This window comes from Gymnoscopelus microlampas, assembly GCF_963454915.1.
Source record: "Gymnoscopelus microlampas genome assembly, chromosome: 3".
NCBI lineage: Eukaryota > Metazoa > Chordata > Actinopteri > Myctophiformes > Myctophidae > Gymnoscopelus > Gymnoscopelus microlampas.
Window position 1 is genome coordinate 12129799 of NC_139940.1, and position 27894 is coordinate 12157692.

The 27894-nt window shown below is 44.5% G+C and overlaps 2 protein-coding genes across 2 annotated transcripts in view; one reads left to right on the forward strand and one right to left on the reverse strand.

Annotated features, from left to right (window-relative positions):
• Window positions 1-1052: 1052 nt before the first annotated feature.
• Window positions 1053-11320, forward strand: znf526 (zinc finger protein 526). Its single transcript, XM_084047896.1, has 7 exons — window positions 1053-2278; window positions 3318-3481; window positions 3950-4045; window positions 4175-5040; window positions 5616-5748; window positions 7245-8894; window positions 9812-11320. Exons 1-7 carry the CDS (start codon window positions 1987-1989, stop codon window positions 9977-9979), a joined length of 3369 nt encoding a protein of 1122 aa, XP_083904022.1. The 5' UTR covers window positions 1053-1986; the 3' UTR covers window positions 9980-11320.
• Window positions 11321-12713: 1393 nt separating this feature from the next.
• Window positions 12714-27894, reverse strand: part of cicb (capicua transcriptional repressor b) — a 69771-nt gene continuing 54590 nt past the window's right edge. The window contains exons 14-21 of the mRNA XM_084053089.1: window positions 26431-26615; window positions 25144-25551; window positions 23110-23459; window positions 22186-22346; window positions 20605-20756; window positions 18614-18748; window positions 16931-17062; window positions 12714-15459 (exon numbers count right to left, since the gene is read on the reverse strand). Coding sequence (XP_083909215.1) covers window positions 15143-15459; window positions 16931-17062; window positions 18614-18748; window positions 20605-20756; window positions 22186-22346; window positions 23110-23459; window positions 25144-25551; window positions 26431-26615 — 1840 coding nt within the window. The 3' untranslated portion in view covers window positions 12714-15142. The remainder of the gene's footprint in view (window positions 15460-16930; window positions 17063-18613; window positions 18749-20604; window positions 20757-22185; window positions 22347-23109; window positions 23460-25143; window positions 25552-26430; window positions 26616-27894) is intronic.

The following is a 27894-nucleotide window of genomic DNA, read 5'->3' on the forward strand; positions in this document are numbered from 1 at the left end:
TGGTGCCTAATCTATCATTTAGCTGGGGACCCCCCGGAACTCCCTCAAGGGCCCCTGGGGGTCCCCGGACCCCACTTTGAGAAGTTGAACCAATGCTTTAGCAGTCGGAGTTGACTCACTGTGCTGTAAAAAAAAACATGCAACAAGGTCATTTAACCAATGGAAATGCTGAACTACCGCAGTGTCTGTCTTTTAGTTTATATTTTTTTTACTCTAGCAGCAATGTTATAATACAGCTCCTGCATGAAGCTTTTTTTTGATTAATTTGTTTTGTTTCAGTGAAATGCACCGACGTCACTGAGACAAAATTCCGTTACTCACAAACATAACCGGACAGCTTCTGAATCTAAAAGATAACTGTCAAAGTGTACGAAATATAATTAATAACAAATGAACGCATCATAATCAATGAAGGCTGTAAACTTCGTTGTACTACACACCGGCATTCGACCAAAAAACTACAAGTTCCATGACAAACGCGCATGACTTATGATTGACATATATATTCAGCCAATCACATGTCCCTAAAAGCAGAGGGCTAGAGACAGAGGCAGTGTTGCCAGATTGTGTGAGAGAAATAAGCAACCAGGTAGAGTTGCAATACCAACCCTTGACAGCCCATACATCCAAACAGAAAAGTCATATGTCTGATTGTATTAAACGACATTAAACCCATTAAACATTAAAGTTTTTGTTTCCTAAAAATCCTAAAAACGTTGTTAAATACAATCAGATAGGAATTTTCTGTTTGGATGTATGGGCTGTCAAGGGTTGGTATTGCAACTCTAGATTCAAGATATTAAAAATAGAATCTAAGAGTTGCTTGCGGCTAGGGGTCCCTGGCACAACATATTTTCAGATGGGGGTCCAAGGGCAAATGCATATTAATTTGGGGGCATGAACATATTTAAACAATATTACACAAGAAGGCCAAATAAGCAACTACCAATATTGATAAGCAACTTTACAGTAAAACAAGACCAAAGTCGCTTATGATAAGCGGACATGGCAACACTGGACAGAGGCGGGCCAAAGTGTCACAAGAAAGGAGAGACTATCCGGCGGGCAAACGCGGTAAATGTTGTATTTCACGCGTTGAAAGGCAAGTTTGCAAATTGTGGCTTTTAAATTGTGCATTTCTTTGGACCGCGGTCAACGTTAACATGTCGGCGAGAGAAGCGGCTCGTTGCGCGGCAGGCAGTGCGACATTAAGCCCACGAGGGACTGTTGTCCAACGAGAGTAACTGTAGAAGGAAGGGAAGAGAAGAAGGGCCCGTCGTATAGCAGCAAGCCTGGGAGACCTGCGGGGAAAAGTGTGTAGCGCCGCCTGACGACCGACCGCCCAGGACCGGGGCTCCCAGCTCAGGAAACCGCGGTGCCGAGAAACAGCTCTTCAGCGTCGGGGGGAGCGCCGCCAACAGCTCTCCATACGCCATCACATACTGGATAACCCAGCTGACACGAAATGAAACATTAATGTAACGTGCGAGTGTTATTGAATGATCCTCGCATGGTCTCGGGTTGCGACTGACACATTAATAGGCCTCGTTTATTTTAAAAGCGTTCGTTAGTTTGCACGCCGGGCTGTTATTGTTGTGCCGACGTTTTCTGTGAAACCATAAGTGAGACATTTCTTTTTGTACAAGATGAAATGTACTTGAAAACCACTATGACGACGATTGTATGTATGATGGTCTTTCTAGTGCCCACGCCCGCCCCACCCTTTGCTAAACACTGACTGATAATAAGCTGTATGACCAAGTAATGGTAACCATATGGAATAAGCTCTTTTTTTAATTGTTGTGTCCTTAACCACAACGTTATACTGACCCGAATGTAAATGAAGTAGCAGACGAGATTGGGATTCACAGCATCAACTATTTTGCTCTTTCACACACGCGTTAGACCGGGGGTTGACGTCTAACCGGCAAGTTGCATGACACACAACTGTTGATCTATTAGAGACATCATCACAACACAGCCATCATGGCTGAGCAGACAGAGGACCCGGAGGGTGTGTATGTGGAGCATCAGTACATGTGCAGTGAGTGCCACCAGCTCTTCAACACGCTGGAAGATGTCCTGGTCCACCAGCAGATCCACACCGGCGTGGAAGGGGATGCGGAGTCCGTGACCATCCACGACATGTCGGAGATGGGAGGAGAGAGCCAGCAGTACCAGTGTCTGGAGTGTGGAGCCCTGCTGATGAACCCAGAGGAGCTGCTGCAGCACCAGGAGATGCATATGAGAGAGGCTGGGATGGAGGTGGAACACCAAGGTGACATAATGTGGTGGATGTGTGTGTACATGTGTGTTTAAAATTAGTGTGGGAGCTGAATGGGTAGAGAGGCCGCCTGGGAAACAGAAGGTCCCAGGTTAGATTCCCGGTCCAGGCAATGTGTCAAGGTGCCCCTGAGCAAGACACTTACTCTTGCTATTTGTACACTATTATAATAACCGCAATGTTAAATTCTGTATGCTAGCTGCTGCTTTTTTTACGATCTGTTCAAGTTCAAGCTCCTATTCACACAGTGTAAACTTTTGAAGGACACATTGAAATACTGGGGTAGGCGAATTGCTTATCTCTCCTCTAAGACATAATTTAGTATTTTGAGAATTTGAGGTGAGGTTTGTGTTTCTTAAAAATCTTATTCCTAATTTCATTACTCATAATTTACAATTTAGGCATTTAGCAGCCAGAGCACTTACAAAGTGCAAGCTAAGAGTAAGCAGCAATAACCCTAGTCAAATAACAGGAAAAAGTGTTTAGCGTTGAGGTAATTACAGTGCTATGTAAAAGGATAAAAGGATAATTCCTTTTCATGAAAGTCCTTGCGGTCTTGTTGTTTCCAATGAGAACCTGTGAGCAATTAGGGGTTAAGAGTCTTGCTCAGGGACAAATTTTATTTCATCGACACATATGCTGACATGGCCTGGAATCGAACCTGGGGCAACCAGGGCCTCTGGCTCCCTAGGCGGGCTCACTAACCATTCAGCTATGGCCGCCCCTACTATTTAGTAACTATGCTAGCAGATAGACATCTATCTAGATAGACATCTAGACAGATGTCTATCTAGACAGATGATGACCTAGATGATAGTCTAGATAACCTACTTAGCATTTGTACACAAACATCTATCTAGATTATACACATAACAAATGTGAATCAAATAACAAAATATAAGACATAAATGCTACAGCTTGACAGCAAGGAGGGAGAAGAGTCTTGGATCTGCTTGCAGTTGGGCTGCAACTATCAATGATTTTCTCAGCAGTAATTCTACCGATTACTTTGTATTCCATGGTTTTCCTCCAGAGCTGTGTGAGGTCCTGGAGACGGAGGGGGGAGCTGGTTCAGAGACGGGACCGGTTCAGTACCAGTGTCTGGACTGCCTGGCTCTGTTTGACTCTCCTGATGTGTGGCTGGAGCACAGGCAGACACACAGCCGCAGCAGCACACACAGCAGCACAGAGACCACGGTATGGGATAGGCCTGACCCTTCAAAGTGTCCTTTGTTGCTATGGTAATCGATGCAGATGGAACTGTTTAGTTGTATTTTTATATTGCCCCTCCAAAATAGCCAAAGGGAATCAACATCAATTAGTTCTTCTGATTAAAAAGGTATTTTTTAATGAGATTGAATCTACACATGGTGAAATGTTCCTTTACTGTAGTTGAGAAATCAAAAACCTGGATTAAGGTGTTGTTTGCAACATAGATCATATAAAAGACATAAAAATGGTAGCATCACACTTTGCATTGAATAATTTGCATTAAGATTTTTGGAGTGTGCTCCATTAGCCAGTCATTATGCCCTTACAGGGATATGGGAACAGATCATCAGTCAATGTATGATTGTTTCTTTTCTTCCCGTAGATGTTTTTGGTTGATTGATGCGAGTTCATTTCAGGATTACATGTAAACCACATATTCCTCTGTCATAACAGGAATATGTGCTCCAGCCCGATGGCACCATCACCCCTCTGAACAGTGTGCAGAACTACATCTTGAGTGAACAGCAGGCAGGGGAGATCTTGGCACAGGTACTTGGTGATAGTGTGCACACACCTCATTTCAGGGGAATGGAGGGCAGAAATGTATGGAATAAAGAGAGTTTAGAGCTTTCAGAACCATAACATATCCTTTTGTATCCTCCTTGCTTTCTATCCCAGGTCCTGGCCCAGCAGCAGCAGCAACGACAGCAGCAGCAGCAGAGACTTAAACAACAACAACAACAACAACAACAACAACAACAGCAGAGGAAGCGTCAGACTGTCCCCAAGCTCGCTGCCAAACCTCCTCGTTCCACCCTGCTCCCTCCGGTGTCTGCCAGCCCCGGCTCAGCCACCATGCACCTGCAGATCCTCACGGCCCAGGCCCTGGCAGACAGCTCCACCACGCCCAGGCTGCAACACGCCAAGCTGATGCCCGCTCTACTCGGCTCCACGGCAAAGCTGGAGAACGGCCTCCAGAGGGTGGAGCTGAGACTGGCCCCTGGTGGCCAGGAAATGAAACTGCACCAACACCAACAACACCAACAACAACCACAGCAGCAGCAGCAGCAGACAGAGGTGGTGGTCATCCACCCGTACGAGTGCTCTGAGTGCCTGCTCCTCTTCCAAACCCCAGAGGACTTCCTCCAGCACCAGGGGGTGCACTTTCTGGGTCAGGACAAGGAGAGCGGGGACGCGGCGGGGGTAATGACGGGTTACGAGGAGGAGCGAGGGGGGGGGAGGGAGGACGCGGCGGATAAGACCACCACCGAGGAGCTGAGGCCGAAGCAGGCGGAGGAGAAGAAGGCGTGGGCCAAGAGGCAGCAGTGTGACATCTGCAAGCGCACCTTCACCTCCGTCAATCGACTGGCGGCGCACAAGCGCGTGCACGAGCAGGGCACGCACGAGTGCCCCGAGTGTGCCAAGATGTTCAAGAAGGCCACCACGCTGCAGACCCACATGCGCACGCACTCGGGCGTGGCCAGGTACCTGTGTGTGGACTGCGGTCACGGGTTCACCACGGAGATGACCCTCATCACGCACAGGTAGGAGGGAAGGTCCACTAACAGCACTGACCTGTAGAAATCCTAGTCCAAAATGTTGTTCTTTTTTCCTGTAATCTTCCTCGTTTTGTAGGTTATTTAAACCATTCTTATTAACCCATTAAGACCTGAGGCGATTCTTAAAAATGTTTTCTAAATCCTAACAGTTTTTTGAAAAAAAAAGTTTCAAGATTTTTCAAAAATAGCAGATCTACAAGTTCATACTATGAACTTGTATATCTGCTATTTTTGAATAGCCAAAGAAATCTAAAGTGACACAGATGCGTTCCAGGTCTTTTAATACATTATAATAATTTTAGACACATTAGTACTGTGTAAGTAATTATTGCAACTCCTCCTATTGTGTAATAATGTGCTCTAAAACGTGAATTTGTGATTTTGAAAGTGCAATTTTTGGGCAGTTAATTACCTTCAAAGGCATTAATGAACCTGTACGTATATTAGCTCATTGCAAAGCAAAATGTTGTCATTATTTACAGTAGCTTAACGGCATTAATCCTTCATGTCTTCCATTTGTCTCTAATTCCTGGGCTTGTCTTTGTTTCATTCCCTCACAGGAAGTCCCACATGGCGGACCCCCTGCATAAGTGTCAGTTCTGCAACAAAACGTTCACCAACATGACCAAGTTCCTGTACCACCGGCGCACACACCTCGACCGCACGAGCGGCGCCACCGTCCCCGTCTCCATGGTAGCAGAATAAGCCCATACCCTCCCCATCAGGCTTGTCAGTACAGTAGCTTCAAAATGGACTTTTCTGTTCTTTATGCCGGGATCACACTTCATCCGTCATACAGTACATGGACGCTGCTACTTCACAACTATGCATTAAGTTGTAAGCAAGGCTCCAAGCAGCTGTAATTGCAACTTTGATGGACTAAATGATGATATACTCTCATTATGAAAGATTTATTTATATCTAACAAAAGAACGGGGTAAAAAGCGCATGTGGTTTAACCCATTGAGACCTGAAGCCGATTCTACATGTCTCCTAAATCTCAACAGTATTATGAAAAACATATGTTTCTATATCAGTGGTGCTCAATCTTTTTCATGTCAAGGACCCCCAAAATGATATGTATTTGGCCGCGGACTCCCATCAAAATATCTTGTTCCAGGGACCCCCCAAAAGCAAAGATTTTAGTTAAAAATGTTCGCTTTAAAAATATAAATATTCAAAGATTTGCACACATTTTCACGATTTAGCGGTGCCGCGCTACGAGCTTGTATATCTGCTATTTTTGAATAGCCCAAAGTGTAGAATAATGCTTTTTTAGCTCAAAATCTAAAAATGACACAGTTCCAGGTCTTAATGGGTTTAAACGGCTATCACGTTAATGGAGACAAAATTGGATGTATGCAAGGTCTGTGTTGCAAATTTACTGCGTGGTCGACATTCTCATTTGAAATGAGGTTGGCTTCCACCCTAGGGTCAGGCACTCCACGTATTAAGTGTGATCCAGTGCTAAGTCCAGTGCTAAGTCGTTAAACACTTAATGGTTTCTTTTGCGGACTGTCCCTTTTTAAGGTCATTTAGAGCATTTAGAATGTCCCAACATTTATAGCGGGGGAGGCTAATTTATTACCACAAGTTGTTTTGTAATTTGAGCAATCTGCGAACTGAAGCCTAACCACTTAAGCCCCGTTTCATATTTCGTTGTACGGAGGCGGTCTCGTACAGTGAAAATAGCCGTTCTACAAGCTCACGATGCGTTGTGAGCTTGTACATACATTTTTGCTATTTTCTTTTGATTGTGGAAAATGTTCACCTACAAGTAATGACATGCTCCAAATAGGGACGTCCAGGTTGAAAGTGGTTAACCCATTGATACCTAGAACGCATCTGTGTCACTTTAGATGTCTTTGGCTATTAAAAAATAGCAGATATACAAGCTCATAGCGCGGCACCGAGTGCCGCGCTATGAGCTTGTAGATCTGCTATTTTTGAAAAAATCTTGAAAAACAATGTTTTTGATTTTTCTTCCCAAAAACTGTTATGATTTAGATTTTTTTTAAAGAATGGCCTCAGGTCTTAATGGGTTAATCTACAGCTGAATGTCTTGTATTTACAGTCAGTCTAGGAGGTGGTGTGACAGACACAGCTTAATGCTGTGGTTGCACTCGCTGGGTTAAATGCCTGAAAACTTGGTGGTTTGAGATATACTGTCTGCTGATCCTCCATCACAGGTCCCTGCCCCCTCCAGTAAAGCATCTCCATCTACCCTGGCCATCCTCCTGAGAGCCAGGGAGAGGAGGGAGGCCAGCCCCGCCCAACAGCAGGAGGCCACGAGCACCCTGCTGGCTCCTCTCACCGACGTGGAGATGGAGAACATGGGAGAGGAGGAGGACACGGCCCACAGCAGCTCCCAAAAAGGATCTGATGAGGGTGAGGAGGAGGAGAAGAGCAACAGCAAGGATATGGCTACGGCTACACCATCCTCAGCAGCTGACAGTGTCCCCCTACAGGTGGAGGAGGAGACCTCTGAGACGGACGTAGCTGTGAAGTCTGCCTCCCTGGAGGATGGCAGTGCGGCAGAGGCTTCTTCTTCCGTCTCCTCCGATCCGGCGGGGGCCGCTCCGGCTGGGCTCCCTCCTCCCGACAACAACAAGGGTGCCGCTTTCCCCTGTCGTTCCTGCACCAAGTCCTTCCCTTCCCACCTCCAGCTGCTTCACCACCGGCGAAAGACGCACGCCGCCGCCGAGCGCGGCTTCCTCTGCGGCGTCTGCGGCAAGTCCTTCAAGAAGCAGATCCACGTGCGCAACCACCTGCGCACCCACACGGGCGAGAGGCCCTTCCAGTGCGCCGACTGCGGCAAGACGTTCTCGTCGCTCGCCAACCTGATGCGGCACAACCTCACGCACTCGGGCGTGCGGCCGTACCACTGCGACGTCTGCGACCGCACGTTCTCCCAGTCGTCCAACCTGCGTCAGCACGGCCTCCTGCACTCTAACGCCGCCAAGCTGTCCTGCCCCGACTGCCCCGCCGCCTTCCGCTGGCCCGCCAAGCTGGCCGCTCACCGCTACACCCAGCACCCGGGGGCCCCGGCCCCCTTCCCCTGCTCGCACTGTGACGCCGGCTTCCTGACCCGGAGGCAGAGGGAGAACCACTGTCTGGAGCTGCACACCGCCCTGGTGCAGGTCGGTGCGGGCGGAGAGGCGGGCGCGCCCTCCTCCGCCTCGGAGCCTTCTACCTCGGCCGCCGGAGAGGGAGAGCCGGGGGCTTCGGGAGCCGCTTTGTCGCGGGGAGGAGGGTTAGACTGCAACATCTGCGGGAAGAAGCTCAACTCCGTGGCCAACCTGCGGCTCCACCGGCTGAGCCACTTTGCCGTGGGCCCCGGACGGCCCCGGGGCAGCACTTCGGGCAAGAGGCCCAAAGCCCACCAATGCCCCGTCTGCGGGAAGCTGTTCGTCTCTGCCTCCGGGTTGGCGCTCCATCAGAGGGTCCACACCGGAGAGCGGCCCTTCCCCTGTCAGGTGTGCGGCAAGCGCTTCCGCCAGAACACGCACCTGCGGGAGCACCTGCGCACGCACTCGGGCGAGCGTCCGTTCCGCTGCGAGGTGTGCGGCAAGGGCTTCATCCAGAGCATGCACCTGGCCGAGCACAGGCGCACGCACACCGGCGAGCGGCCGCACGTGTGTCCTCAGTGCGGGAAGGCCTTCAAGACCTTCTCCAACCTGCGGAACCACAAGAAGACCCACGCCCGGCAACAGAGGCGGGACGAGGAGGCCGCCGCCAGGGAGACCAACTCCGCCGTGGCACTGGTGGACGCCTCGGCCGTGGAGCTGGCCAATGGGCAGCCTCAACTCATCCACATCCAGACCACCAGTCTGCCACAGGTCAGATTGGATTATTATTATTATTTTGTTGCCGTCAGGCAGAAACCTCTTATCTCCATATTCTAACCTTTTGTGGGGTTTTTTCCTCTAAATTAACGCCCTCCTTGATCACACTACAGCGTCACACAAAAGCATCAAAAGTAGCAGATTCACAAGCTACTACTGCTACTTTTGCTGCTAATTTGAATGCTGAACAGTTTGACATACAAGGTTTCCACCCGACAGACGATTTATTACTTATTTGTAATTGTCATGTCAGTTCATTTATACCTGTCAACAATAGATGGTTATTTAAACGAATCCATTGAATTGAATATGATAAATAATCGATAATTGTTTAATAAATAATACATTTAGTGGGGGAAATGTGAAATTTCGCTTTTATATTCTTTTAAGTCAACGCTCATAATGCATCACATTTGCGACATGTTGAGCTTGTAGATTGTCTATTTCTACGATCGCTCACTAACTCATTTGGTTGGCACAATAGTTTTGCATAGCGGCACAGGTCTGTAGAACATACAGTAACACTATTATTGCCACTGTGGCCACACTAGTAACCAAACATTGGTTTATTTGGTGGACTGAAATAAGCGAATGCAGACACCCTACTCTTAAACCCTACTTCATTGACTGGAGTCCCCCAGGAGTCTATACTAGGCCTCCTCCTTTTTTCCTTCTACACAAATCCCTTTGGCAAAAATAGCTGATCTATAGGTCGGCTGTTTTCGCTGAATGTTCGCCCCCCAGAATAGGATGTGGTTAATCTCAAGGGGTTGGAAGGTTCCTTTAAAGATTAAAGATCTACCTTGAAAAAACCCTTGACCTCCCATATGACCCCCATATATACAGTACATAAATATGACTTATTCCTCATCACCAAGCCAACGTGTCTCCGCCTCTTCTTCCCTCTCCAGACCCAGGGCACGCCCACCATCATGTGTAACGAGTTCGGAGAGACCATCGCCATCATCGAGACCAGCGAGGGCGGGGCCCTGCCCCTGGAACAGGCCCTGGAGATCTACCACACAGCGCTGGAGAATGGCCTCGCCATGGAGGCTGTGGCGGGAATGCAGCTCCTCTGAGAGAGAGGGCAATATAGGGAGGAACCTTTTTCATTTCAACGACCCCCCAGTTTGATATTTATTAGGCCACGGAACCCCACTTAACCCATTAAGACCTGAGGCGATTCTTAAAAATGTTTTCTAAATCCTAACAGTTTTTTGAAAAAAAAAAACGAAAAAAAAGTTTTCAAGATTTTTCAAAAATAGCAGATCTACAAGCTCATAGCACGGCACTCGGTGCCGCGCTATGAGCTTGTATATCTGCTATTTTTGAATAGCCAAAGAAATCTAAAGTGACAGATGCGTTCCAGGTCTTAATGGGTTAAACCATCTTGGAAGTGTGACCGAACAGTCTGAACATAACAGTACCGATCGAAGTACAGGCAACAAAAAGCATTACGCCCTTATGCACATTTATCCAATATCCACTGGACAGGTGACAATAAGCGAGCAAGGTGAGGACAGGAGGACACGTGGTACATGAGGATTGGAATACCAGGCCACCATCCTGAGAGGAACTGTACCGATTCATGTTACAAAATTGGGTGGACCACCACACTGCCCGACCCAAGGAATAGAGCACTATAGTTCCTGTGCGTGACAAGGGTATAGATTTTACAAAATGCATTATAAACTGACGTGCTGTCCACGTTAACAGTACCCGGGAGATGAAAGCTCTTAAGTTATTTTTCTCAGCGTCACTACTCAGGCAATTAACTGCTTTTTAGCGTCGTCCTGTGGGAAGCTCTTTTATGAGCTGCTCGAAGGAAAGTGGTTCGATTCAGAAGTAATTTGAAATACCAAACGGTGTTTGTTCAGATTATACACAGTGACCTTATCTAATTTAGAATGGCCAAATTCCGTTTTGTGTCAGACGGGCATTATCAGGCAGTTGTTCCAAGTCCACTCACCGCCTCGAGGGAATGGAGGTCTGCATGACAATGAGTCTGCATTGTGGATGCCTGATGCTTGATTTATACTTTGGTTGCTCATTCTGTCGCGCACGGGAAATGGCAGATCTACAAGCTCACAATGCATGGTGCCGCGACGTGTTGAGTCTGTAGGTTGGCTATTATCGGTGCGCAACACTGTCTTGCAACTAGGTATGAATCAGGTTTGACTCAGACGTAGTCGAAGGAGAATTCTCGGTTTGACAGTGTTCCACAGACATGTTAACAGTTGGGGGGCCTTTGGCTGGGCCACAGGTCAAGGTAATTTGTGCTGTGTATGATGAATGATGTTGAATTTGTCAAATGGATGTGATTTTCTTTTTACATTTGATCAAATTGTTTACTATATTGTCGATGCGTTGCATCATGTAATATGTTGTAAATAAATAAAACCAATAAATGTTTTCCATGATCCTGTATCAGCTTTTATTGCCAATGTAAATCCTTCAGTCAGAAGCCCAAGTTATTTACCGATACACAAGCCAATACCTGAGCTATTCAGAAGTATATTTATACAACTGGTTGTCATGAAGTGGGTAGGATCATTTGACGTGCTTTCTGTAAATTGCAGATGCATTAAAATCACATTGCCAGCAGTAAGGTAATGCAATAAGATCATTGCCATCTTGTTTGAGGACTAGTGTGATAGGCATGGATATCAGTTATGAGGCTAAATTAAAGTATATACACTTCGGAATTCCACGAGTTACCAGGCCACTTACCTTGCAGATAAACAACTACTCCGAATTGATACTTTGTTACCCGTCGAGATCTTGGCCATTTGTTGTATGACAGTACCATCATACAACAAATGATAAATTAGGCTTTAAAGGTAAGGTGGTATTTTTCTTCATTGAAAGGTTAAAGCATTATTCTTGCAGTAATCAATGCTATAGAGTGTTTGTTCAGTAACGGTCTCCCTGTCTCTCAGAAAATACATTTTCAGGTTGCAAATTTAAGCCAATAAGGAGAGTACCCATTTATCATCTTAAATTTTAAAGTATTCCAGTTCCAATTTCTTTGTGTAATCACTTCCCATTTCACTTGTTTAACTGACTTGTATCCTCTGAGAGTACCATCTCCTGATCGGATAAAATTGGTATTCCAATTTGCTAAAGAGCTAGGGAGACTTTTGTTACTGAACTGAACTCTATAGCAACAAGTACTATCAGAATATAGAGCTATTTAACTGTCTCACTTTTTCATTTGAGCAAAAAAAAAATCATTATTTTACACTTTGGCTATTCAAAAATAGCAGATCTACAAGCTCATAGCGTGGCACCGAGTGCCGCGCTACGAGCTTGTAGATCTGCTATTTTTTTTTTAATCGTGAAAATGTGTGCAAATCTTTGAATATATATATATTGTTTAAAGCAAACATTTTTAACTCTATTCTTTGCTTCTGGGGGTCCCTGGAACAAAATATTTTGAGATGGGGGTCAGCGGCCAAATACATATCATTTTGGGGGTCCTTGACATGAAAAAGTTTGAGCACCACTGATATAGAAACATACGTTTTTTTTCAGAATACTGTTGGGATTTAGAAGACATTTGTAGAATCGGCTTCAGGTCTTAATGGGTTAAGGCTCATTTTAACAAAGAAATGATCTCTAACCCTACCTTTAATCCCGTTTTGGCATTTCTTCACTGTCAACTACCTAATCTGTTCTGTGTAAAAATACAAATATTATGTGCTAGCTAGTCTGTTTTGACCGGTGAATGAATATGTATGGCACTAAGTCATGACAGGTTTGTCCATTTTCAACTTGACCAATGGAGAATCAGTTGTCGATCACCAGTGATGATAGCAACAAGATGAGCATTTAATTGAACACCTAGTTTTATTTGTATACTGAAAGATACAGATACAAACTTAAATTATTGATATAAAGTCCTCTCTTGCGTACTGTAACAGCAAAACAAGGAGTATAACACAAAAACGTTAATATCCATATTTATTACTGTAGGTTCCCCCCCTCCCACTTCATGTGTACTGTGTGTGTATTTTACCTTCGGTAACGGGTGTCTTTAAAAGTCAACTTAAGCTCAATTACACTTTTTTTTTCCTTAATAATATAGCGAGTCTATTGACTCTACAGTAAATATGTACAACACAACCAAGTCTTGCACAAAGACACAACCAATATTAGATCCAACCCGGTTTTCTCTTTGTGATTAACGCCCTCCCCCCTCAGGTTTTTTCTCTCCGCACGCACAAGAAAAAAAACAATAAAAAGGAGGTGCGGAGAGAGAGAGAGCAATAAAGTGACAAAGGGAGGAGGGAGGGAAGGAAAAGAGGGAGTCGGGGAGGACAAACACGTAGCGAGTCTAAGGATCAAACTTAGTACAAGGGGAGTGAGCTAAAATAGCAGGATGTGTGTGTGTGTTTGGGGTTTGGAATACAAGGTGGTTCTAGTGAAACATACTGCTTATTACTGCTGAATGAATAAAAAAAGGTCCCCGTTTTCCTCATTTAAATTGATGAATTACGATGTATAAAAAAAAAAGAAAAGTGCACCACAGGTCCTTGCAGAGGTGAAGGATTCACTAGAGTAGGAGGAGACGGGACCTGCCTCCACAATAATAAAAACAAAACTACCAGGAATAATAAAGTTAGCTGGCAGAGAATACCAGCATCCAGGGACCAGGGTGCACTATGATGGACAAAGACAAAAAGGAGTAAATATAGTTGGAATAATACAGTAAAACATCATGAACTGGAGAGAGAGTAATGCAAATGCAATGCTTGATAAAAAACAATCAAATTTGTTCTCTTTAAAAAAACAAAAACAAAGTTAATAATAAAACTGCTTGGCAACAAAGGGCCCGTGGTGGCGGCCCCGTCGACCTTGGCTTCCACTGCTTTCATGACACAAACCCTGGTGAACCAACGTGTGGTTGAGGCCAGTTAAGAAAAAAAGATTCAGTCCAATCAGGAGCTCAGGATGTGCCTGTTTTCCGACTCTCTGCCCCCTGCCTCCTCTTCCTTCATGGCTAAGCGAATGAGAGGCACAGGAATGCCTGGGGGGTTTCCTACCTACTGGCATCTGCTTTCAGGCCAATCATGGGAAGTAGAGGTCTTGGCCAGATGGATAAGATATAATATATATTCATATATTTTGTTCCATATATATTTGCAGGAATGATGGCACTGCCAAAAAAAAAAACGACGTTCACTTCAAAGTCTTTTTGTTGCAGGTTTGTCTTTCAGTCTGTCATTCAGTCGTTACAAGACCTCCTCCCCCCCAAAAGGTCATCGTTTCAAACGATTCAAACGGAGAGAAAGGGGGGGGAACCAATAAATGGATCTCTATGTCGATCCGTCTCCGCCAGTTCAGGTCAAATCATGTCTTTCCTGCCGCAGAGGGCCCAGCCCCCAAAGAACGAATACCAGCCGATGATGACAGGCTGTTTCCTCTCAAAACAAAGACACTTCATTGAATTTATTCCTAAAATCCTACTAGTATAAAATAAAAACAAATGACCAAAAAAAAAACACAACCATCAATGGTTAATGAGAGAGCTCTAAAAATGACTTTTCCCACTGTCTCACAATGGAATTTATATGCCAGAGTCTCTTGGGTCTAAAATATGAGATTCCTGCTCCTCGCGGGCAAGGTGAACGGAACAGTCAATTAGTTCAAACTGGCATCAAAACGGAAGCCTTGTACAAGGTCACTAATACAGGGTTCTAATTCAAGTTTGGGGATTTGAGTCTGCAGTCTGTGTCACTGTGTGTGTGTGTGTGTGTGTGTGTGTGTTACTGTGTGTGTGTGTGTGTGTGTGTGTGTGTGTGTGTGTGTGTGTGTGTGTGTGTGTGTGTGTGTGTGTGTGTGTGTGTCACTGTGTGTGTGTGCGTGTGTGTATGTGCGCGTATTTTCAAATGTGTGTGTATGTTGATGTAAAATGAGTTTTCTGTGCCACTGGCATTTCACGTGTCCTTTTTTTTTGGTATGACTGGAATTCAACTTATTGAATAACAAAACACATCAATGCCCCGTATGTTGCATCACATACTTCCTCTTCAACATGGCTCACTCCTTTTTCAACGTCTCTCTCCGTTCTCCGTTCTCTGAAGTCGGCTGCTTGGGATGGAAAATAAACGCAACGTGTCTGAACCCAAGAGGAGAGGGTTAAAAGAGTGGGAGTGGCATAGAGGAGAGAGGAGGGGGGTGTGCGGAGTACAGTATGTGCCACTTCCAACACAATCTAAAATCGGTCAGGTTTTTTCCCCTCATCTAGAGGACTCCTGTGATTCCCGCATGTCTTCTGGACTCCCTTCTCCCTCGGCTTCTTCGCTCCCCGGCGGCTCCCCTCCTCCTTCTCCCCCCACGCCTCTGGATCCTCCTCCTCCGTCTCCCATCTGGGTCCCTGAGGGCCCGGGGAGGGAGAGAAGGAGGTCCCCTCCCACCATCCCCCCGGCGGCGGCGATCTCGGAGGGCGCGGCCGTCTGCATGATCTTCTGCCGCACCTCCCTGATCTTCAGCTGCAGACACACCTTGGTGGGGAAGATGTCCGAGTAGCGCGTCTGGAAGGCGGCCGTGGCCTGGGCTGCAGGACGAGAGGGGAGTTAGGAATAAAAAATACATGACACTGTAGGATCTGGACACACTAAAAACAAAACAACTTCCATCTTAACCACATTAAAAACAAAACAACTTCCATCTTAACCACATTAACTCTGGCATTCCTATTATGGGCAAATTAACCACTTGAACTCTAGTGTCCCCATCCATAACCTTGGTCCCAGCCTCACTCATCTGCGAAAAGAAGAGCCTGGTCACGACCTAAAGCAGCGAGTGTCTAGGAAGTCCTGAGTGGACAGGATTTCCGTTTCCCCCGGAAACAATATTTTTTGACCAATCACAACACTTGTTTCATTCACGGAAAATGCTAACAGATTTGTAAAGCATCAACGTCATTTCCTTGGGCGGTACTTCCGCCAAATTCAACCATTTCCGGTTGTCAACTTCCTAGACAACCAACATCCCAGGTCTTGCCCAGGGTGCCCCATCCTAGGGCGGACGTTTGGTGAAAATAGCAGATCTACAAGCACAGCATCAAACATTGCCATAGCGTTAAAACACTGGAGGTCAATGTAATATAGTCATAAAAGTAAATGGCATTTCCCGGTCTAGATGTGTTGCTTTGTGGACCGTATTGTCTTGTGCAAATTACAACTTTTGCGACCAAATTAAACGAAGTGGAAAAACCACTGCTATGGGAAAAGTTTTACTTGGCTTCGATTTTAAACTGTTTCTCTCTGCCTGACATAAAACTTCTTGTGACTGCAGTCCAATATCTTGAAGCTATTCAGCTAAACAGGAGCCGAGTTAGCTTGTGTTTAGGGTACTTCGCTTAAACCTTACTCTCAGACAATTGCTGAGACCCTTCAGGTCTTTTCCATAACACCATCTTAGGAGATTTGTAATTAACTAACATTTATTTGTGTGTTTTCCCCCCATTTTCTCCCGAATTCAGTAGTTTTCAATTGGCACAGTGTACCGTGGGACCTCGTCACTTCCAACCACCCTACTGCTGGTCTGGGAAAGGGGTAGAGTACCATGTGCCTCCTCCGACAAACACAGAGTCACCAGCCACTTATCTTCTTTCTGACAGCAAGGAGTTTCACCCGGAGAGAAAAGGGTCATGCTGTCTCCCTCCTCACTGAACAGCACCCCCACCAACCAGCAGGGGTCGCTAGTGCAGCGATAGGGACATTATTCCTCACTGGCAGCCCATAGATGAACACTACACTGCCTATTATTTTGTTAAGAGTGCAGGGCCAAGCCCAGGGCACCACTTCTTGAACCAAGTGATACCATCGCCTTCATTATGAGAAGATGTCAACTAAGACGTTTTTATTTAGAGAATAAACAACAATTTATAATAGTATATTTTTACTGCATGATTAAAAATGTGTCTGTATGCGCGCAAATCTAAGAAAATACAAGTCTCACTTTAGAAAAAGCAATTTGTGTGTGTGTGTGTGAGTACACGTGCATGTGTGCATGACAGTAACCTGATGGGAAGAAGCCATGTTCTTGAAACAGCTGCATGACCAGAGCTCTCCTCTGGTCCAGGGTTCGTCTCAGGGAGGAGTAGGGGACCTTGTCGAACTCCAGTTCTCCCAGTATGTCCTCTCCATCTGTGCCTAGAGAACACACAGCATCACAGGGTTATCTCCTAATAGCATTGTGGGCCAGTTCTGATTTACTATATAGAACTGTGAAGAGATAAACAGTACACTACAGTATGGGGACGGATCTAGAGCCTGATGCAAACCCTTGATATTTAAGAGCCCCCCTTACAGTATCTTTTAGCATTTTTCACCCGTTTACGTTTTTTCCAGAGTCTGTAATTGACACTGGATGTCAATTACCACGATGCAGTCGTACAACAAAGTGTAAATCAGGTGGTGAAAAAGTGCTTAAGTGCACTTCTTGAAAGGGCATTAGGATAAAAGTGACACATCCTTGCTGTCAGGCAGAAACCTCTGATCTCCATATTTTAACTTTTTGTTCGTTGCTACTTTTGAAACTTTTAATTTGACACTTTTGGACATAATGAGGTTTCCACCTGACAGCGACTATATGATTTGGATTTGATTCCATCTTTATAGGTGAAGGTAAACTATGTTCCGAGATGTCGTCACTATGCCCGCTTTCATTTTCCCGTTACATTACATTACATTACAGTCATTTAGCAGACGCTTTTATCCAAAGCGACTTACAATAAGTGCATTCAACATAGGTCGGGAACGAAACTACAAATGATCAGAAGTCTAAAGCGCATTTTCTGCAAAAACAAGCAGCCAAGAGTATACCTAGCTCTAAGGTAAAAGTGCAATATATCAGCTATCTACTTTCTTAACCCATTAAGTTCCATACCTGGAACTGTGTCATTTTTAGATTTGAGCTAAAAAGCATTATTTTACACTTTGGGCTATTCAAAAATAGCAGATCTACAAGCTCATAGCGCGGCACCGAGTGCCGCGCTATGTGCTTGTAGATCTGCTATTTTTGAAAATTTGTGAAAATGTGTGCAAATCTTTGAATATATGTATTTTTAAAGCGAACATTTTTAACTCAAATCTTTGCCTCTGGGGGTCCCTAGAACAAAATATTTTGATGGGGGTCCGCGGCCAAATACATATAATTTTGGGGGTCCTTGACATGAAAAAGATTGAGCACCACTGATATAGAAACATACGTTTTTTAGGAGACATGTAGAATCGACTTCAGGTCTCAATGGGTTAAACAGATGAGACAAACTAGCAAAAACAAATGAGCAAGAGCTAAAACAAATAAGTGTATAAGTGACTAAACAAGATCCAATAAAACAATACAACAATAAAACAAGAGTTCGTACAACTAGTTAACATTTACATTGGCTTGGTGAGAATTGACCTAGACGTACCACCATTCAACCATACATGGTTTTGTAAAAACAGAGAAAAACAAGGCGTAAAATTGCCTTGAGGGACCTTTAAAAAGAGAAGAGAGCATGGACACTTTCACAGCAAAGCCCTGCTACCCACACACACCCACGTTTACATCATTTGCCATCTCCACTGTTGACGAGATGGTAAAATGTTACAATTCTAATTTTGGGATGATTTGTCAAAGATAGACATTGCAGGTGAAATAGCTGCACATCCAGGCGGCTCGTGCACACGTTTACAACACAGTGTTTTTTTTGTCACCTGGTCTGTCGAAGGTGAAGATGTCTCCCTCACACTTGGCGGCACTCTTAGGCGTGTTGGGTTCAGAACTGCAGCTGGATCGCCGTCTGCTTTTCCTCTTCGGAGACACCGGGTCCTCTGTGGACGAGTCCAGGTCTGGATACACACACATACACAGGAAAAATAAACAATACTATAATAGCACACATCAATATTAACAGCTGTATTCATATAGGAATCATTTGAATAGTAATTTGTAATAAAGGAAATATTTGCATTGTGACTAAAGGTAATTTTTGTTTGTTTCGTTTTGTAAAGCGAGAAAAGTGCTACATAAATTGTATGTATTAATATTATAATCAATGTGGGTTTCTTTTAAATTACCAAAATACTTTACACTAGATCTTTAACACATTGGGTGCCAAAACCGTATATATACGTTTTTTGCAATACTTACACGGAGTGCCAAAACCGTATATATACGTTTTTTGAAAAAAAATAAATTTTGAAAAAATATTTTCTTTTTCAATTTTTTTTTTTTTTTACCTTCTAAGCACCAGGAGATATCATTTTCCGAAGATTTTGACTCCAATCCACTTTCTGGTTAACTTATGACTTCAAAAGCCTGTATCTCGGCTCCTAAAAAATGGTTAAAAATCCTGGCACTCAGTGTACTCTGTTTTTAAAAAAACCTGGCACCCAATGTGTTAAGAAGTCCAAAAAACTAAATCCCCATGCGATCCAATATTTGCACATTGACTGCCTTTGTACTGTGGTTGAGAACGTGGTCTCAAGAACAGCTATGATGATAAATGAGCAGGCCTCATTGCTTTGCAGTAGAAACCAACAACAAAAATAGATCAGTATCTGCAGATATATCTGATGTCATTTTGGTCCTAAGATTATTGACATACGGGCACAAAAACCTCAGGTTGGTTTGGGATGTTTATTTGACAGGGCCAAACAAAAAACAATGTAAAAACAAGTGCTCGGATCCAATAAAACATGTATTTGGTTTGTTTTTATAACTTGATACATTGATTTTTGTATTGTCCCTGTCAAATAAACATACAAATAATTTAAAAAATCATATTTTAATATACATATTTTCCCAATATTCAATATCGAATATTCATTTACCAGCCCTAGCTGCTATAGACCACTGGTTCTCAAACTGGGATCCGGGGATCCCAGCAAAATTAGTTAATATAGCATCAAAATCAGTTTAACCCTATATACATACTTTGACTATTTGAAAATAGACGATCTACAGAGCGTCGAGCTTGCAGATCTGCCATTTTCACAAAAATCTTGAAAGAAATGTGACAAATCCGAAACATTGTAACGCAAATCTTCTCTTATGTCCCTGGCAGAAAGCACTCTCAGATGGGGGTCCGCCCACCAAATACATATCAATTTGGGGGTCCTTGACATGAACTGAGAACCACTGCTTGCGTGTGTAGTGAAATGCCATAGACAGTGGTGGGCAGCTTTTATGATGGAGAGGGCCACTATATTTCCACACTCACTCCAGAGGGCCACATTGCATATACTGTCTCTCCGTATTTTAACTTTTTCGACATTTTATGTCACACAAAAGTAGCAATAATAGCAGATCTACAAGCTCAAAACGTGTCGCAGTGCGACGCGTTTTGAGCTTGTAGATCTGCTATTTTTTAATTGGCATCCAGATTTTCTTTTGCTATTTTTGAACTGGAATCCTGAAAAGTAACATTTTTGTTTAATTTCAAATGCATTTAGTTATACTTATGCTAACTTTATGAACGTAAATACAAATACATTGGACATAAAAAAAGGCAAAAGCATTTTAATACTATAAGCTACTAATATAGAATGAAGTAATTAAAGCGGGTCATGTTTGCATGTTTGGAATTGTAACAGCTGAAATCAATAATATATCAGTGTTCCGATATCAACCTGCGGGCCGCATTAAGTAACGGTGGGGGCTGCCAGTTGCCCATGTATGCCATAGAGTGTATATGTATAGTGACCTGTGGAGTTCTTCCTCTTTCTGCGGTAGCTGCCCAGGATGGCTCGTGGGGAGGTGGCCAGGCTCTGCAGGGTGGGGGAGGGCAGCACCTCCTCGGGCCTGAACTCTGGCAGCTCCGCAAACCGCTCCTCAAAGTACACCTCCGACAGCACCCTGTTGTCACACCAACACACAGCAATACCACGTGTTATTTTATTTGATAAACCTCACAAATGATGGGTGAGAGTTTCCATTTTTATTACAGGGGTTAAGTAATAATACTTTACTGTACAGCAAATATTTGGGTCAAGAAAAGGAGCTTTGGGACAGTGAGTGAGTTTATAGGCCGACATACTGTGTAGAGATGCACGCAATTATGTAATTGTGCTGTTGCAACTTGCCCGTGTCTCTTCACTATTACACAAAGTTTAGCCCATTGAGACCTGAAGCCGATTCTACATGTCTCCTAAATCTCAACAGTTTTCTGACAAACGTATGTTTCTATATCAGTGGTGCTCAATCTTTTTCATGTCCAGGACCCCCAAAATGATATGTATTTGGCCACGGACCCCCATCAAAATATTTTGTTCCAGGGACCCCCAGAAGCAAAGATTTTAGTTTAAAAATTTCGCTTTAAAAATATATATATTCAAAGATTTGCACACATTTTCACGATTTTTCAAAAATAGCAGATCTAGTACAAGTTCATAGCGCGGCAGTCGGTGCCGCGCTATGAGCTTGTATATCTGCTATTTTTGAATAGCCCAAAGTGTAAAATAATGCTTTTTAGCTCAAATCTAAAAATGACACAGTTCCAGGTCTTAATAGGTTAATATACATGTAACCACTACATTGTACAACCCAGACTCACAGAAGCACAATAAACTCACAGGCCATTACATAACATTTGACCAAAGATATGGTACTGAAAAGCTCAATTAACAACAAACGCATTAAGAAAATCTTTGATTTTTTGTTTTTCTTCATCGTACTTTATACATCAAGCAATACACAGTAATTGTTATGAGTGGTGATTGACTGTAATAGTCAGGCTTATAGTTCATTAGTGCCCTGTACAATGGTTTATGAGCAGTGTTGGTCTGATTTGTGTATTTTTATTTTACTGTATATCAGGGGTCTTCAACAGGGGGTCCGGGACCTCTAGGAGTCCTCAGAGTTACTACAGGGGGTCCGCCAAATCTTTTTGTGATATGATTATTTACCTTAACCACTTGAACCCTAGCATCCCTTTTCTGAGGAGAACTTCAGCCAAAAATAGCAGATCTACAAGCTCACAGTGAGCTTTTAGATCGGCTATTTTTGGCAAAGAGGTATGGTGTAGAGGGGAAAAGGAACAGTAAACGTAAACAAAAAAAAGTTGAATCTGAAACACAATTTTATACAATATAGAGGGGGTCCTTGCTTCATCTCTCTCTCAGCTAGGGGGTCCTTGGGCTGAGAACGTTGAAGACCCCTGCTGTATATACTGGGCAATAATACTGTGTCACAATAACCCCTGCTGGGGGCCCCTTCAGAGTATTAAACACATCTCATATTAGGCATTGGCTTTACAATAGGCTCACACACAGAGTAATGTACTCACTTGTCAACCGAGTCAAAGGTCTTCTTCAGTGGTGGGGGACGCGCCTTGATCTTTTTGGGCGGGGGTGCGTCTTTGTCAGTCTGCGGGGGCGGCAGGGTGGGGTCAGTGGTGGAGGAGGGTGGGGGCAAAGGAGACGAGGGGAGGGACTCCTTCCATCCAGCCTATAGGTGGATAAATACAGTATGTGTATTTTTAAGTATTCTTTAAAAATGGTAAAATGGTAAATGGTGCATTTATATAGCGCTTTTATCCAAAGCGCTTTACATAGATTGTGCATTACATTCACCCATTCACACACCGATGGTGGAGGAAACCATGCAAGGCACCAACCTGCTCATCGGGAGCAATTAGGGGTTCAGCGTCTTGCTCAAGGACACTTCGACACTAACTCTAGGGGAGCCCCCCAGCCCGGGATCGAACTGGCAACCTTGCGATTTTAAACAGCAGATAGTTGAGGCAATGAACTAGTTTTTGCCCTTACTGGGCCATTCAATGTCTGTTAAACGGTGTAAACATTTACATATTGTAAATATATACAAATAATTACTAATTCATCATTTAATCATAATAAAACAAATTACAATTAAATTACAGCAGACAATATTTTCACAAAAGTACTTTCTTAATGACTAGATAACAACAGAATATTCAGCAGAAAATATTTGGCCAGGGGATGGAGCAACGTCTGCCCTTTGAGCGGCAGCAGTGTTGACACGAGAAGGTTCATGTGGCGGGTTTGAACCCAACTAACTTTGTGTTTTTCAGTAAATTAATGCCCTATTTGATCATACTACAGCGTCACACAAAAGCATCAAAAGTAGCAGACTTTTGAATTTGAATTCTGAAGAGTTTTGGACGTATGAGGTTTCCACCCGACAGAGACGAATGACGATTATACATGGTACCATCGGTACACCCTCTCACCTCTTTAGTGGCGGCCATGTCCCTGTTGCGCATGTCGGATGGGTCCCCGACACCGGAGCCTTCCGTAGGCCTGTCAGAGGAGCCGGTGGGGGGCTCCTCGGCGGGGTGCATGGAGGGAGAGCCCGTCTGTCCCCCCCCTGCCGGCTCGGGCTCAAAGGAGAAACGACTGTTGGCCTCCCGTTCTCGCTGTTCCCGCTCTCGCTCCCTCTCTCTGTCCTTCTCCCGGTCTCTCTCCTTGCCGCGGCCTCCTCCTTCGTAGCTGCCCACGGGGATGTTGGCCAGCGTCGCTTTGACTTTCTGCGGGGTCCTGACGGGATGCTGAGGGAGTTTGGGGGTGCCCGGTGCACTGCCTGTAAAAAAGAAAAAGTGCATTCATGACATATTGACATATTTAAAAAGGTAAATACCATGAAGAGATTTCATTTACAGCACAGAGCACACACAACCCCCATCATTCTCAGTACACAATAATGTTGCATAATGTCCTGAAGAATCTCCCTAATACTTAAAGTAATACTAGGTAACTTTTTCAATAAAACTAAAGTAAAATTGTATATCTTTTGTGAGTGGCAAATGTTTCACAACGCCCACTCCATGAATTTCACCCCCGAAAGCCTTTTATTTATATATTTTCTAATTCTATTGAACGTTGTCGAGCATGACTTTCCCACGAAAATGACGTCGTCTGGCCGGAAAATGGAAGCGGAAATGCACCGGTTTCCTGTTTGGCCAGGAACTACCGCGCTAATAACAATAAGGAAACTCACGCTGATTTTAAGAGATTGTATGATTTGAAGAACTAAAAAAAACAGAAAAAGAAAACACAGCTCACGGTAACTAAAGCTCCACTGGCTAAGAGAAACTATCCACAGATCGTATAAAACAATTAAAAGAACGCTTTTTGAAACGTTTCCGTCTTCCGGTGAAAACGAATGGAATATGGGTAACGGGTAACGGGTAACGGGTAACGCAGTAATAAATGAACGGCCTGCAGTGACGGTAATGACCAGCAGAGGCTGCTAAAATCTGCACTGTATAACTTTGAACACTGTCCATTACCTATAAATACAGCAAATACTTTTTCATCTGTATACCAGAACCACATCATTCTAACAGGCCTTTAAATAAATGGTTTTCAAACATTTTTCTGTCAAGGTCCCCCAAATGGATACGCAATAGGCAACGGACCCCCATTTTAAAAGGATTTTGTGCTAGAGGCCTCCATGAGAGAAGATTTTTGTTGCTATATTAGATCTAGAACAGAATTCTATCGATATATTGTGGGGGGGAGGATAACAGTGGAGAGAGTGAAATCACAATCTGAATAGTCATTCTTATACATTCTCTCATTGGGATAACTTACACAGCCAGTGAAATAATAGTGAAACTAACCACTTTCAACCTTGCTTCCATAATTTGGGCATTTCATTGGGAAAATGTTAGATTAGAAACTTCTTCAGAATCTTGCGAAAACAGCAGGTCTACAAACTTGTAGACCATTAACTCATTGAGTGCCAGAATTGCCAGAATTATTTCTATATTATGTTGTCTCAGTGCCAGAGTTTTTTTTCAAAGTAAAAAAAAAGTGCTTAGGAAGCGAGATACAGCCTTTTTCAGTTATACGTTAAACAAGGAGTGAATGGAGCTGCAAATCATCAGATAATGATATCTTGGGTTCTGAACGTGTTTTACTATTTTTTCAAAAACACGTCAAACACGTCATTGGCACGTTGCGCCATAGTGGTAAAAACACGTGAAACAAGTTAATGGCACTCAATGAGATTTCTTTGGCTACTTTTGAAATATCTTGAAACATTTTTTGTTCTCGATTTTTTTCAAAAAACTGTTAGGATTTTTAAGAATCGCCTCAGGTCTTAATGGGTTAAGTATAAAATACGGCTTGAAGTGGTTAAACTATTCCTCATTTTACTGGATGTGCCCTGCAACCCCCTCATAAAGGACACCTGCCGGTCACCCGGACGCCCACTTTTGGAGCCCAAAGCTTTAAAAAAAGAGCACCCTGCCCTCACTCACCGGTGGTGTGTATGGATGGAGTCGGGCTGCAGGGCCTCATGGAGACGGTCAGCCCCGTGCTGCTCTTACTGGACGCCTGCCTGTCCACAACGTGGGCCATGTGCTGCTCTGCGGCCCGGTGGTCCGTGAGCGTGTGTGTGTGTGTGTGCGTGATGGTGGACGTGGGGACCAGCGTGTGTTTGGGGAGGATGATATGGGCGGATCCCATGGTGGAGGAGGAAGAGGAGGGGCTGGAGACGGAGTAGACGCCGCTGGCGGTCACGGAGACCAGCCCGGTCGCCATGGAGACACCACCGTGACCGGGCGAAGGGGGCGGGTAGATGGCGGTGACGATTTGGCCCCCGGGCATGGCGGAGAGCGTGGCGGAGGGCTGGGGGGACCGGGCTGGGGCGAGGAGTGGTGGCTGACCTGAACACACATCACAACCACAGCATTCATTAGATGAGACGTTTACAGTAGATCAAGCGATACGGTTTTATTCCAACAGTGTTTTGGTTGGATTCTAATACACTGGTTGCAAATGTCCAAAGCGTTCCCATCTGACAACTCATCTGTTATCACGGCAGCCGTGGTCATATGGGTGGGCCGCGTGCGTTTTCAGAGCGTGTTTATTTTAATAAGCTTGTCTGTTTTACAGCGTGGCTCAATGGAAACAACGTGGTATACTCTAAGTTCTTATGTATTGGTATCACTATGAAAAACAAGGGGCGGCCATAGCTGAGTGGTTAGTGAGCCCGACTAGAAAGCCAGAGGCCCTGGTTGCCCCAGGTTCGATTCCTGGCCAGGCCAGCATATGTGTCGATGAAATGAAATTTGTCCTTGAGCAAGACTCTTAACCACTAATTGCTCAAAGGTTATCATTGGAAACAAGACCGCAAGGACTTTCATGAACGACCTGTTAAAAGGAATTATCCTTTATCCTTAAAACACATTTCAAGGCTTGAAAAAATGATGTAATTTTTTTTTATTAATGTTATATTATCATTTAAATCTTCGTCGTTTGCCAATTATTTGGCAAACCACCAACTATCAGTTCTATTCAAACAGTGTCTTTCAGTTGATCCTTGGCACCGACCTGTGATCAGTGGTTGTACCAGGGTCTGTGTGGGAGGTGTTTTATACACTGACCTGTGATCAGTGGTTGTACCAGGGTCTGTGTGGGAGGTGTTTTATACACTGACCTGTGATCAGTGGTTGTACCAGGGTCTGTGTGGGAGGTGTTCTATACACTGACCTGTGATCAGTGGTTGTACCAGGGTCTGTGTGGGAGGTGTTCTATACACTGACCTGTGATCAGTGGTTGTACCAGGGTCTGTGTGGGAGGTGCGATGGCGGTGAAGCCCAGAGTTGCCAAGGGCGACGGGACGTACGCGGACCCTGGCGCTGACAGAGCGTGCTGGGTGAGGGGGGGGCCTGTCGTCGCGGAGACCAGTGTGGACGGGACCCCTGGTGTGGACTGGACATAAGTGATCCTGGACAGAAAGACAAGCTCATGTTACCAACTCTCCATCATGTATTCTACTCCCCCCCCCCCCTCCACATCTTTGGCACACACATGTGATCCAGAACAGGTGTGCCATTGTATGGTTGCATTAACCACTTAAAAGCCTCTATAGACGTAAAACGGACATGACTTGCAACTGTACTTGGTACACTTTCTTTTCAGTCTACACCAAATCTCTTCACCAAAAAATAGCCGATCTTGTAGATCTATTTTTTGGCAAAGGTTCCCCCCCAGAATAGGGATGCTGGGGTTCAAGTGGTTAAATGAGATCTGGAAAACGGTTCCATCAATCTGAGAAAGTGATATATAGTTGTATAGCTCTGATACTCTACTATTAAAGTTTTTTTTTCCACTTAGTCTGCTCTTTTTTCCCTCTACACACCTATAGCCTCTTTGCTAAAAATAGCAGATCTACAAGCTCTCAACGCCTCGCGCTGCGAGGCGTTGAGAGCTTGTAGATCTGCTATTTTCGGCTAATGTTCCCCTCAGAAAAGGAATTCTAGGGTTCAAGTGGTTAATGTAAAAAAAATAAATCCTATCACACAAAGATTTGGCGGACCCCCTATAGTAGCTCTGAGGACCCCCTAGGGGTCCCGGACCCCCTGTTGAAGACCCCTGCTCTACTTTCATATGAAAACAAACAAAAAAACAAAAAACATCTTTATTACTGTGTTCGGCCAGAGCCTACAGTACTCTCTATGTGTGTGTGTGTGTGTGTGTGTGTGTGTGTGTGTGTGTGTGTGATCGGTTGGTGTGTTATTGTATGCAGTCGCATTTAATGGCTTTGCAATGAAGCCCAGGGCCAATTTTTAAGATTCCACTAGTCTCAACACAAAAAGGAGAGAGAGAGAAGAACAGGAGGAGGAGAGAAAGGCAGCCAAACAGTGACACAGAGGAAAGGGGAGATGACATTTCAGTAATGGGAAATGTCAAATGAGCTGCGGCACTGCTGACAGGAAGCGGCGAGGGACAATAATGAACCACAATGAGAGAATGAGGGGTGTAAGAGAGAAGAGAGACACACACACACACACACACACACACACACACACACACACACACACACACACACAGAATGCTGCAGCGGGGGTCAGTGGGTGAGCACGACTAGCCGTGTGTGTGTGTGTGTGTGTGTGCGTGTGTGTGTGCAGTAGTTGTGATGTAATGCATGAGAGAAAGAGAGTGTGCGTGTGCGTGTGTGTGTGTGTGCGTGTGTTATAGTGTACAGAAGGAGCAGTTCTTGTGAT